This window comes from Manis pentadactyla, chromosome 4 (genome assembly GCF_030020395.1).
Source record: "Manis pentadactyla isolate mManPen7 chromosome 4, mManPen7.hap1, whole genome shotgun sequence".
Classification (NCBI taxonomy): domain Eukaryota; kingdom Metazoa; phylum Chordata; class Mammalia; order Pholidota; family Manidae; genus Manis; species Manis pentadactyla.
The window spans coordinates 189980507-189993316 of NC_080022.1; the positions used below are offsets into that span (position 1 = coordinate 189980507).

At 55.2% G+C, this 12810-nt stretch overlaps 1 protein-coding gene across 9 annotated transcripts in view; it reads right to left on the reverse strand.

Annotated features, from left to right (window-relative positions):
* The window catches only part of CSNK1D (casein kinase 1 delta), a 32992-nt gene extending 22488 nt beyond the window's left edge, over nucleotides 1–10504 (reverse strand). For 2 of the 9 annotated variants that reach the window (XM_036910722.2, XM_036910723.2), the window contains exons 1-2: nucleotides 10104–10503; nucleotides 3356–3466 (exon numbers count right to left, since the gene is read on the reverse strand). In XM_036910722.2, the coding sequence (XP_036766617.2) occupies nucleotides 3356–3466; nucleotides 10104–10179 (187 nt within the window). In that variant the 5' untranslated portion in view covers nucleotides 10180–10503. Of the gene's footprint in view, nucleotides 1–3355; nucleotides 3467–3824; nucleotides 4122–10103 lie in introns of those variants that run through there. The other 7 variants (XR_005029917.2, XR_005029920.2, XR_008997518.1 and 4 more) reach the window with 7 other exon arrangements.
* Between the last annotated feature and the right edge of the window lie 2306 nt (nucleotides 10505–12810).

Sequence of the window (12810 nt, forward strand, 5' to 3'; positions counted from 1 at the left end):
ATCACTGATGGTGCTAGACAGAGGGTAAAGTGCAGCCAAAGTGGAGTATTCTGGCCAGGAGAGGATGCTGGGATTCCTGTGCAACTGGCCTCACCCTGAGCAATGCTGCAAACTAAGTGGGGTGGCTCAGGCAGTGATGAGTCTTTCACAGGAATGCTCCCACTCCTGTCCAAAGACCGTGGGATCCTGTGACATCAGCCATCTGGAACCAGCAAGCCTGGGAACCTGAAAACACACCGGTGCTGCAGACGGCCACTACCGGGCCCGCGCAGGAACGAGCGAGGCCGGAGGGGTCAGCACCCCACTAGCGTGCTGCCCACGCCCAGGTGCCGGGGATGGGTCCCTTGAACTAATAATATGTGTAGTTCTCAACACTTGATACTTTCTTGCTCAGAGTCCAAGATAACAAAGCATATGCTTGGGGGTGAAACTAGGGGCCAGGCCAGTAAATGCTTTCCATTTTGATTTATAACAAGTTTCAATACAAATGTGGGGACTCAGCATTAATTTAAATACAGATTTTCATGACATTTTCAGCAATGCAACCTTAAAACAATTGTGAATAAAACTGCCAAATGTTTCCAGAAAATGTCCTTAGATTTTTAAAAACTAACTTTTTGCAGGCTGACAGACAAGCAGAAACTTGACAACCAGGCAAGGGCAGGCAGGCACCTGCTCTCCAGTGGGTGGGGGCACAGAGCTGCTCACTATCCTTGATGCCCATGAGGAATGTTCTTTGGTACCAACCATAGACATTTCCCAATGAAAAGACTGTGACGGCCTGAAATAAACCACGGGAACTGATCCCGGCAAACGAGGAAAGAGGAGCGACAGCAGCAAAGCTGCCTGTTTCTACGGTGCTGGCGGCCCCAAAGCCACATGCACCCCCTCCCCTGGCCCGGACCTCACACACAGAGACCACTCTTCCCTCCCACCCCCACACCTGCCAAAGGCCTTGGCCAGAGTAGCTGTGAACGAAAACACTATTCTCTCCTGAGGGGCTCACCCAGGCAGGGGAGGGTCCAAAATCGCTTGAGGGGATCAGGTTTGGAGGGGGCAGTCCACTCCATTCACAATACCTCATTGTCTGCCCAAGTCCTTCCCCCACCTAACAAACTTAAGTTTTTATCTATTTCAGGTTTTTAATCTATTGTCTCAATCAGGTTTGGGGCACATTCCCAACTGCTGCCTCTTCCTGGGAGCAGACAGCTCTGTGCAGCAAAGGCCTGGGAGCTACAACAGCTCAAGTTCAAACCTGTGCCCTCAGGGAAGTCCCACAGCTGCCTGTGCCTCAGTTTCCTTATTTGTGACAAGGCTGATGACATCCACCACACAGGACCGTCGTGGCAGCAAATGTGCCAAGGAGAGTGAGAAACAATCTCTCCAATACCTGATACTAGCGCGCGCTTCTTAGATGCGGACCCTCCCCTTGGTGGCGCGACTGAGCGCAGCAGCTCTGTAGCCAGGCACCTGAATGCCACCGCGCCTGGGCAGCGTCCTAGACAAGCTAGCGTGTGCAGTGCAGCCCACTGGCTTCAAGCTTTCTCCTATAACATGATGCTGTGGGTATCAACCACCTGCAAGTTAAACCCAGAAATGAGCATAAAAAGACAACCAGAGATGCCTTCTGTCCCTTCACAGTGACAAAGCAGTCTGCATTCAGAAAGCTGGTCAATGGCAAAGCTAGGTGATTCTGGGCAAAGTGGATCCCTACATTCTCTCTGCTGGTCTCATCCTTGTCTCAGTAGTCACGACAAGATCACAGAACACTAGCAGAATTAGGCACTCTGCTTTCCTGGCCATTGCCTGTTTTCTAAAATACAGAACTTTACATCTTGATAGTAACCCCCAAGTGCGCATCCAGAACACAAGTAAAACCTGACCTGTGTGTAGGGTTGGCCAGATGGGGGAAGGTCCTGGTGGGTTTCCAGGCTCCTCCAGGAGTGTGAGAAGATGGGGAAGAAAACGACCCTTTCCATCCCAGAACAGGTCCCACACAGGTGCAGTGTTACACCCCGAGGCGCTCAGCAACATCTGGACAGTTCCTACCATCCCAGCTTGGCAAGGGGTGCTGCCAGTATGCGGGGTTATGTGCAGAGGATGCCCCCTCAGCAAAGGCCACGGCGCTGAGGTTGATAAACCCTCTTTTAAAGCAAATACCCTCTTTTCTGTTCCCTCTCAGTCTGCTTCACCAGCTCTGACCGTGGGCATGTGCCCTCGGGCACTCCCAGCACCAGGCTCCTCCTTACCATGAAGCCACTCTACTCTCACCACCTTAGAAACTGTGTAGACTGTCCCTGATGCCTGAGGACCACCAGAGAGCAAGCACCCTGGCAGGTCCTCTGCTGCCCCTCCCTGGAGACAGAAGGGGCCAGGAGATGTTTCACCCCTGTGTGCGAGCCAGGAGTTGACAGCCTCCTCTGGTGCTGAGAAACCCAGGCTGGATGTACTGGACACCCCCTTGCAATACGTGCTGCATAAACCCAGAAACGTTGGTTTGTAGTAGCAGCACAGATTAAATTACCTCTGTGAAAGAAACATGTCAAATCAGTAGCCCCCAAGACACACACACACCTGCCCACAGGGCCACCACTGTGATTACCCTCAGCAAAGCACGGGCTCCCCAACCACAAAAGCACTAGGCGGGCTTCTGGCTCGAAGGGGTTCCAAAGCAGGAGCTGTGCAGCTGTTCTTCAGCCACAAAGCCCTGAACCCCAGCGAGAGCTCGAAACAGCCAGGCAGTGCCTGCAGCTTCCTGAGCTCCCAGGGGAGCCACATGCTGTGTCCTTCACGATGCCAGTGTCTTCAGGACTCTTGAGACACACTGCAGTCAAACCCACTCCTGCTCCACTGGCCAAACTATTTCAACGTCCAGGGAGTTCTACAAGTCAGACTGAGATCAGGATGGAGCTCTCTGACGTCAGGCACCCTTAGGCCCAAGGGGAGGGGCTGGGACAGACTGTGAGCTGCATGGGGCACAGAGGTGGCTGAGTTAACGCCCTCATCCACTCGGCAAAGACTGAAGGGCATTCCCCAAAACTGTGACTGAAGTGAGTGACCAAGGAGGCACACACGGTCATCAGCCTGAAAAAACAAAATTCTCACAGACCCTGAGTTCAAACACACTGGCGTAGTATGAAGCTAAGGAAAGGATTTGAGCAAAACGCATTAAACTGTGTCTTTTGTTGAGTGGGCCCTCCACAGGCCTCTCAGTATCTGAAGGGAGCCACACCACTGGGTCAAGGGCATGGGCACTTTCCTCCCTCCCTCAGTACAAGCCAGAGATTGACTCATGACACACCCCCCTCATCAAACACAAACCCTGGTTTTCTTCTAGAATAGGTAAAGGTCATACCTCCTCCCTGCATCATTTTGTAGATTTTGCTCTCAATGTGGAGCTGAGGGTGTTTGGTTTTGACACATTCGAGCTTGATGGCAACTTCTTCCCCTGCAGCAATGTCCGTACCTTGGCAAAGAAAAAAGACCATAGACGTTAGTTACGTGCCCAATGCCACAGCACGCTGGGAGGACAAGCATGTCTGAATCTTCCAAGAAGGACCAAACGAGGGATGCGATCTACTTCCTGTTATAAGATAGTGTCAGGGGTCAACAAACCCGTGGAAAATTACCCTTACTTTCACTTTTCAAAACAGTATTTTGATCCAGAAGTCTCATATGGCATTTTGTAGCCCACCTTCCTATGTCCCCACTCCAATCAGGTCACCGGGGGCCCAGAGGCAGGACAATGCAGTGCCCCCTGTGGGCCTCCAATTGTTCTGGTCTGAACCTTCCCACCCACCCTGTTCATCACCCCCTGCACTCACCACCTAAGGCGAGACTGGGGGCGTCCCAGGGCAACTCCATGTTCCTGTGACGCACTCTGTGTGGTCCCCGTTTCTCCATGCTGCCTTGATATGCCTGTGTGGATGTGTGCGAGCCCTTCTCCAGAGGGGCCTGCACAGCCTCTGACCATCTGGCCCAGGTACTGAGCTGCACACATCTCTGAACAGTCAGGGTGCTTCTCAAGTGGGCTCGATTCCCTCGAGTCACCACTAACCCACTGCAGGCCCGGCCAAGGGATGCCCAGGGAGACTCTCAGCAAACCTCTCCATTCCTGAGGAGCAGGTCACACTACACGCTTCTTACTGACACTGGATCAGCAGAGCAGACTGTTTGCAAAGCCCTCGCTGCACAATGCAATGTGCGCTGGTCACACACCTTTTGTTACTTTGTACTAAAACTGGCAATACATCTGCTGATCCCTCCCTATTACCAGACCATGAGTTTAAAGGCCAACTTAGAGGTTTTACCTAAAAATGCCTTATCTCTTCCTTCCTCCAATAAGGAACTACAGATAAGACAACCACCACCACTCCAGGATTCACATGCAAGTACTCCTGGGTTCTAGCCCACCCAAAGCTATGCCTGTAAGCCCTTCCTCAGAGAGCTTTCCCTGGAGAAAAGGGAAAAGTCTCACACAGCACACACCTTGCTCTCCCCTCACTGCCCCAGTGTCCTTCCTCCATCTGTGTCAGGAAGCAGGTGATCCTCATGACCAGTCATCAGAACAGCAGCCAAAGGCAGTGCACATATTCAGCTCACTTCGTCATTCGTTATTAAATCACACCATGTAGGCATCTTGTCATCTCGCATCATCACAGCAGGAAGAGTGAGCACGGCCCAGTAACATATTTTGAGGCAGAAACCCCATTCCCAAAACTTTTACAAAAGTGTATCGTTTGTATAATTGTGCTACTGTGTTACTTACTGTCTTACTGGCCTTAGTGCACCTAATTTATAAGTTAATCACAGGTATGTGCTGTCCAGGAAAAGGAGGCTCTAAGTAGGGCTCGATACTTTCTGCGTTTTCAGGCACCTATTGGGGGTCCTAGGACGTGTGGATAAGGGGGGACCCCTGTGTAAATCTCATTTCAACCCTTCCCAGTAGTATGGTTATTTGTGAAGGAATTAACTCTGGCTCCAGCAGCCCAGACAGAGCACAGTCACTTCTTACCCAGGGAGACAACAGTGTGGGGCAAAGCAACTGGACCCAGTGTCCTTCACCATCTGCACTGACGGGGGAGACCTACGGTCTGTCCCACGAGGAGTTGTGGAGAGGATGAGTGAGCGCACAGAGCGCTTCCAGACTCCCAAAGGCAGAGCGCAAGCAGCAGGGAGAACGATGACCGACGCGAGGACGGCTGCTGCTGACCCCCGCACACCCAGTAGCACCACAGAGAGGCAGTCTCCTCCAGAATGCTCAGACAGCCGCACGACACATGGCCACTTCTAGTGGGCCTGGGTCCAAAACTGGTCACCAATGCTGGACCTCCATGGGAATGACCACCATCTAACCACTGCAAGCAGCCACTCCAGATTAAGAACTTCATTTACCATTTCACAAAGGCTCTTGGGCACTCAAAAGACAGGCAGGTAACCCACTTTGTTCTTCCTGCTTGCAGTTGGGACAATCTATCCAATCACAAGAGACATGACTTCATCTGAAAATGTACTGTGCAAATGAAAAATGAACTCAGAGGTCCTGTGAGGACCTGGAACTCTGAACCGAACTCGTAGCCCAGGAGGAACGATGACTCATCGTACTGGCTACACCAGTCATCTCCGCACCCTGAATGAAGCATGAGCGGTGCCAGAGCACACTTATTCTTCACACTATACCCGCACTATCACCCTTGCCAGGAGGCAGGTCCTCAATGTCAAGACTGCATGGGCCCTCCCAAGCTACCTTCCAGACCAGCACCTGCCAGAAGGCAGAGGACATCTCCAGCTCCACTCGATGGATACTGATATAGCAAACACCCAACAGTCACCCCCGCAACACTGACAGTCTTGGGGATACATGACCACAGGCAACTCTGGGACACAATATGAACCCCTCCTGCCACCATGGCACTAGCCTTCTGCAGGATCACAGATGTGAGGCCATCCTGAGTCTGATGACTCAGACAGGCTGAGCATAGGCTCTCTGCAAACACGAGAGCACACACCCCAGGCGGGCTGCCTCCTCTGCCAGGTCTGCGCCCCCTTCCAGTTCTGTGCATTCTGGGAGGCGGAAGCACCAGAGGCCACTGAACAAACAGGCCCGCCAGTCTGCAGCTCTGCAGTCCTGTCCCACCCCAATGGCCAACAGTAGCCTCCATGCACAGCTGGTGGTGCTGCTCTAACTCTAGCCCTCAAACCGCCACCAGTCCACAAGGGGACAAGTAGGAAGACAGCAAGGAAGCATCTGAGGATCTCTGAGAGCAACATGACATTACTTTGTGTTCATCTTATTTACAAACATATTGGTTTGTGACTAACTGAAAATTACAAAACCTGGTCCTGTGGCACAGGCAACTTTCACAAGGATTTCTAGATGGGAAATGAGGGTTTAAAAGATACTATTGAGCTGATTCCAGATTCCGAACAAGTCAAAACCAAGTGGCATGTAAACGTTTACTTGTATTGCCTGCTCACAGTGAGGGGTTTTACCTCCCAGACAACTGCTCAACAGTCCAGCCAGACAAGAGCTCTCCTCTCTAGGCAAAGAGATTAGTCTGTGTAGACATAAGGTGTAACACTGGTCCTAGGAAAACAAAACTACGTCCCTCAAGTTGAGCAGATGAAGGCAGATGGTGAACTAAGTGAACCAACCCCAAACCTGACCGTGTCCTGGGGTGAGACACTGAGGTCTACTATCAGCAGGGCAAGGGTCACGCTCGCAAGGCAGCTGTTGACAAAGCGGTTGACCAGGATCGTGACTTCACTTCGGAAACGCTCAACTCCTGCCCTCAAGAGCACAGGCAGATGCAGTCCTCTCCCAGCCACCCAGCCAGCCGGCATGTCCCTACTGCACGCCAGGCACCCTGCTAGATGCTGCTGAAGAGAAATCAGTCTGTTGAGGGGAAAACCATGGAAGTCAAGTATGACCAGGTTCCTAAGCTTTAGACCCAGGGGCGTCTGTACACCATGAAGCCACTCCACACAGTCCATCTGGTAACGGGGAAAGCCGAGGCCAACCTCTCATAACCTGCTGTAGAGACAGGATCAAGTACAAATGCCAACAACTAGCAAGAAAAAAACCTCCACTCTACCAATCATGAACAAGGTGGGGTGGGGTCCAAGGGCCCTGCTGCCTGCCTGTCTTGGGGGGAAAAAAAACGGACATGAACAGAGCCCTGCTGCCCCTCCAGCACACGGCACCTCACAAGCACCATGAGCAGTGGCCAAACAGAGCAGCAAACCTGCCAACCATGGCACCCCACAGCCTGGGCACCACCATGCTGCCCGCTGGTCGTGCTGGGCAGAGGGGGGGAACAGGCAGTCCACATCAAGAACACTGACTCCGTTATCAAAAGTTACCAAATGTCTGGGAGGCACACAGCCAGCAAAGGCAAGGACTTCTGGTTTCCACTCCTCACAGCACACACCCGCTGCAGCAGCGATGGGCTACAGCTGAGAGGGGCCCAGGGCTGAGGCTCCACCTGACACCCGCCTGCAATACCAGACGGAGGTGACGTTTTGCCTAAGTGTGTGTTGTGAGGCATTCCCAGCCTGCCCTTCCCAAGGGCCTTCGGGATCTAGCGAGCTAGGGAGGATGGACAGAGGACTGAGACTGCATGTTTTGGGGTCCATGGTGACCCAAGATCAGTATATACCCTTTCTGAAGCCTGGGCATTGGAGAAATAGCCCCAAGATACTATCCTGCTTTGAAGGGGCAATCTGGGAAGGATTGGAATAACACAGGGCACACTGCTGGGCGACATCAGCACAGCAGGCTGTTGGGGGTGCAGGCCAACATTGGGCCTTCTTGGTCTGCAGGGTGTTCCAGAACTCAAAGACAGCCTTCCCCTCCTCCCAGTTTCAAACGTCTGAAAGCACAGAAGGTCACAGGTGGAAATCCAAGCCCTGAAGGCCAAACCTACCTGGAGGGTCGTGGAGCACGCACTCCCCAACAGCGGCATTGAGGGCCACAGGATGGTCTAAGCTGCACTCACACTACGACACGCAGCACACACCGATTCCCAAGGCGAGGCCCAATCCCTCCACCACGCCTAATGAGCTACCTACATGGGCAGAAACAACTACAACAGATGACTGATCTGTATCATGGGCTCTGAGCCCTAACTGTAGCATACGTAAGCTCCCTCAGACCTGCCTTTCCAGCCATCTCTCTCTCAAGCTAACAAGGTCACTGCCCAGTTCCTCAGCGGAGCAGCGCAGAGCCTGAGAGGACTACCCATGAGCCAAGAGCCAGAGCTGATGGAAAGACGGGTCATGCCCAACCTCACAGAAGTAACGAGGTGCACCATGATGGGTGGGCCATGGGGGTGCTTACAACAAGGGCCTGAGAGCCACAGCCATTAGAACATTAGAACATGCACAGAGGGGGAGCCTGAGGTCCCCCTGCGTGGTCAGCCAGATGGGTATGAGAGCTACTTAAGTGCCCAGCATGAGGTGAGGCCTGAAGACCCAGCAGTGAATAAGCGGACAGGATCCCACACAAAGTGCCCACTCCCAGTGACAAGAGCTTGTAGCCGGTCCACACGTGACTGTCTGCACCCAGCTTCAGGAAGCAGAGCTGTCTGGCAAGGGCTCTTGGGCTCTCAGACCAGAGGACAGGAAGTTCCAAAATACCTACTTTTTGATGCCTGAGTAAGATGGCTAATGGATTGGCTTTTCAGCGCAGCTCCTAGAGCCTATATTAAAACTTTTGCCAAAATCTATTGTTCTATAAATAAGGCAAACAGCCTGCATTTACTAAACGTTGCTGAGAATGCAGCCAGCTGACTACTGGATATAAATATTTAAACAGTAAAATCCAAACATCTCTAAAGTGTATTTTACTCTGCTGCACAGTAAGGCAGAAGTATAGGTTCAAAGGCATGGTATGGCACGTGACAAGGTTACCCTGCCAGGTAACTAGGTTCCAAAAGCAGTCAGAACTCCCCACACACGTCCACTCCTGCTAAGGCTGTCAGTCCCCGAGGTCTTGCATCCTCTCCAGGTGACAATAAGGAAGGATGGGGTGGTGAGCACACACACCTGGGATCATCTGAAAGGCATAACCAGAAGCATTACTGACATAACCTATTCCTGACCCTCCCTGATGGGTATGTCAGCCAAACAGAGGCACCAGAGCAAGGCTGAGCAACAGAACGTGTTTACCCAAATTGGGCAACAATCCCTCAGCACACACGCGCGTGCCAGGATGGAAGGTCCAAATCCAGGGGTATGGAATAACTTAGGCACTACTCCTCTCAGAAAAGCAGAAAAGTTATTTTAAATTCCCACCTCTGAGGTTCAACCTTCCAACACCCATGAGCATGTGCCACTCTTTCGCTGTAAATGTGAAACAACCAAGAATGTTCTGATCCCAAGCACTTTTTCCAATCTGCCTTGAGAATTTTAATACCCAAAAGGGCGAGCTCGTGAGGAGAGCTTTGCCACTTGATTTGCCTCTAGTTTGGCCAACACCTTAGCACTGACTTCGTCTACGGTCAACTGAACCTCACTCTTGTTGACGTCAGGGTACCCAGGACAAAACTTGGATTCGCACCGTGTATTCAACTCCCACCCGGTCAGGCCGAGGCCCCGGCCCACCCGGGGCGACCCCGCACTCAGTCCTGCGGCCCAGCGGCCCAGGTCCCCGCCCAGAGGGGCTGGTGAGCCGCAGCTGCATCGTCGCAATGGGCGCCCAGGGCCGCGGAAGCCTCGGACAGGCCCTGGGCTCTGCCCGTGAGAACCGCCACCCCACCCCCACGTGCCAGGCCGCGGGGATCGCTCCCGCGCCCCACGGTCTTTGTCTGCCTTCGGGGACACCCAGGCGCCGACACCCGACGGGCGGGCGGCGAGACTCTCGGGCCGCTACTCCCGGCCACTCCCCAGCGGGCAGGGGCGCGCGCTGGGGCAGGTGCCCCCGGGGGCGCGCGCCAGGGCCACGGGGAGGCCGCGAGTCCCCGCCGCCCCAACCCCGCCCGGGTAGTCCGCCCCCAGGCGCCGGCCGGAGACGGAGCCCCGGGCGGGGACCGCAGTGGGTCCCCGAGGCGGGGTCCGCGGGCGGCGGGGGTCCCGGGGCGGGCCCGGGGGGGGGGGCGCCTCACCGAGATAGATGTCTCCAAAGGAGCCGCTGCCGATCTTCCGACCCAGCCGGTACCTGTTCCCGACTCTGAGCTCCATGGCGGCGGCGAGCCCAGTTGACGCCTGCCCTCCCGGCCGCTTCCTGGGTCTGAGCTCGGGGAGGCGGCGCCGCGGCTGCCCTACTGCGGGTCCGACTGCCGGCTCCGCCCCCCTCGCGGCCCGGCTTTCACCATCGCTTTCCGGCCGCCCCGCCGCTCCCAGAGCCTCAATACGCGGCGGATGGGACAGACAGAGCGCCGCCGCCCCTGCTCCAGCTCCTACCGACCCCGCTGGCCTTCTCCCAGCCGCGGATGGACTCGGATCTTCCGGGCCTAATACCCACTTCAGCTGCCTGAAGGAGCCGCCGCCATCGCGTTGTGACGTCACTTCCCTTAGCAACCCGCGGGGCGGGGCCTGACTGCCGGGGGCGGGGCCTAGCGGGAGCGCCCCCGCGCTTTCCTGTCTTTGCCCCCAGTGCCCGTTAGCAGGCCCGGCCTCTTCCGCAAGCAGGCTCCATGTGTCCGCGCAGGTGTCCCGGAAGCCAGTGGCTCCTCGCGACACACCTGGGACGGGCCCTTTGCAGCGGGGAGGGCGGCGAAACCCGACCCCGGGCCCCGCGCCCTCGGGAGGGACTCTCCAGGAGGAGGCCGCCCGTCTGGCCGGCGCCTGAAAGGAGGCGCGCGGCGGGTCCCGAGACGCAGGTGTGCTGCGGGGGTCCCCTCCGGCTTTCCGTGCGGCGTCCCGGGCCTGCGGCGCGGCTGCTCCCGCCGTCTCCACTCTCAGACCTGGAGGGCAAAGGTGCGCCTCCAGCATTCACGGGGTGAGAGGCCCGGCCTCCCTGCCTCTCCAGTCCCATCCTCCTGAAACGGAACCAACGTTTTATCTAAAATGTTCTTCCTTGAAAAAGAAAACAATGTTGCAGCTCAGACCGAGGGCCAGCTTCACAGACCCGACTTGATTCCTATCGCTGGGAAGGGAGTCCTCCAGGGGGGCACCCTCACCGTCATGCTTCTCCCGCCCGTCGCCCACACAGCAGGCTGTCAGTACGGCGTCTAGCAAACACACTGCTTGTGCACAGGAGTGAAAGGGCGTGGGGCAGACAGCAGCCCCCGCTGATGGCTCACGACCCAGTGGTGGACTGCAGACAGCAGCCCTGGGTGAGCGTCTTAGCGCTGCGAGGAGCAGGCGAGTCTCTCCACCCCTCCACTCAGCCTGAGTACTGCAGCCTCCGCCCAGAAAGAGTTAGCTGTCAGGTTGGGGAGGCTACATCAACTGAGCATCCCACAGCGGTGCCTGGAGTCAGAAACAGGCCACAGGGTCAACCAAGACCAGCCCCCCCCCCCCCCGATGAGGGGTGGGCAGCAGGGAATGGCCCTATCTGTGCACAGTGGTCTGCCTAGTTTCTCAGTCTTATGTCTTAGGGAGGCAGGGGGAGGGGATTTTGCCAAACTAGTAAAAATAACCTCATTTTCAGTTTGCCGATGAACAGTGCCTGGTCCCTCCACCAGAGAAAGGCATGCGTGGAAACTGGGTTGGAGGCCCCATTAACCCAGCGCCACACTGCTGGCAGCCTGCTCCAGAGTCTACAGCCAGTCCCTGTGCACACCTCAGTTTCCCAATTGTGACCCACCCGTGCAAGGCCAGGGCTTGCAGAAGCTGTGCCATGACCACTACTTCCCTACCTCTGGAGAGGGCCTCTGGAGAAAGGCTGGCCAGGCGTGCTCTCCAGAGCCAGAGCCCTTCGTGCTCGTGGGCTTCGTTCTGATCCTGCTCTGCCGTGCACTCGTATGCCCCCTGAGAAGGGCCGAGCTCTGGCGTGGGGACCAGGAAAACAGTGGGAAGGCCGGCACTCGGCTCTCCCACGTGTGTGCTCTTGGGAGTGGCTTTCATGTCCTAGCTCATACTGACCTCAAGCAACCCTGGCCCCTGCCACCAGCACACAGCAGGCACTCAGACATGGGCCTTACGAATGGCTCATGGGGATGAATGCCCACCTGCTAGGCCAGGCCGTCCCCAACAGAGCCCTGAAGCTCAGACGCTGCCTTCGCAGCTGGGAAGGCCTCCCTGGGCCTCACCCCCAGCTGGGCTTCACTGCCCCTCCTGGCCTGTGCCATCTCCTTCCTCCACAGACTTCTCACGCCAAGACTCCCCAGGTGAGTTCCCAACAGGGCTAGGGGCCATCCCGTGCCTGGGGTCATTTTTTTTTTTTCATTTTCCAGTTCGTTTATTTTCATTTCTCAATGTATTAAGATTAACATTCAAGATTTGCTTCAATTTCCAAATTGCTTTTGTAACTCCAGTAAGTCCAAATATTTTTCCAATCGTCATTATTTGTATTCTCTCCTTTCAGATAACATTTTTTGGGGGATCATCTTATTTTAATCCAAACTGTAGTAGAAGGAAAGTCTTACCCAAAAGGCTGGGGGTGGGGAATGGAGGCCTTTCTGGCCAGACCCCTCCTCCTCCCACAGACCCACCAGTGTCCCTGATGCGTGCCACACGATTCAACCATTTAGTGTAGAATTCAATGGATTTAGGCAACAAGGTGCACAACCATCCCGCAGTCAATTTTATATTTCCATCACCCCCAGAAAAAGCCTGGACCTACAGCTACTCCCCGCAAGCTCCACAGTTGAGAGACAGGTTGTGCCGTTATTTACTGGCGTGGGCAGGGCTTTGAGGTCGGGCCAG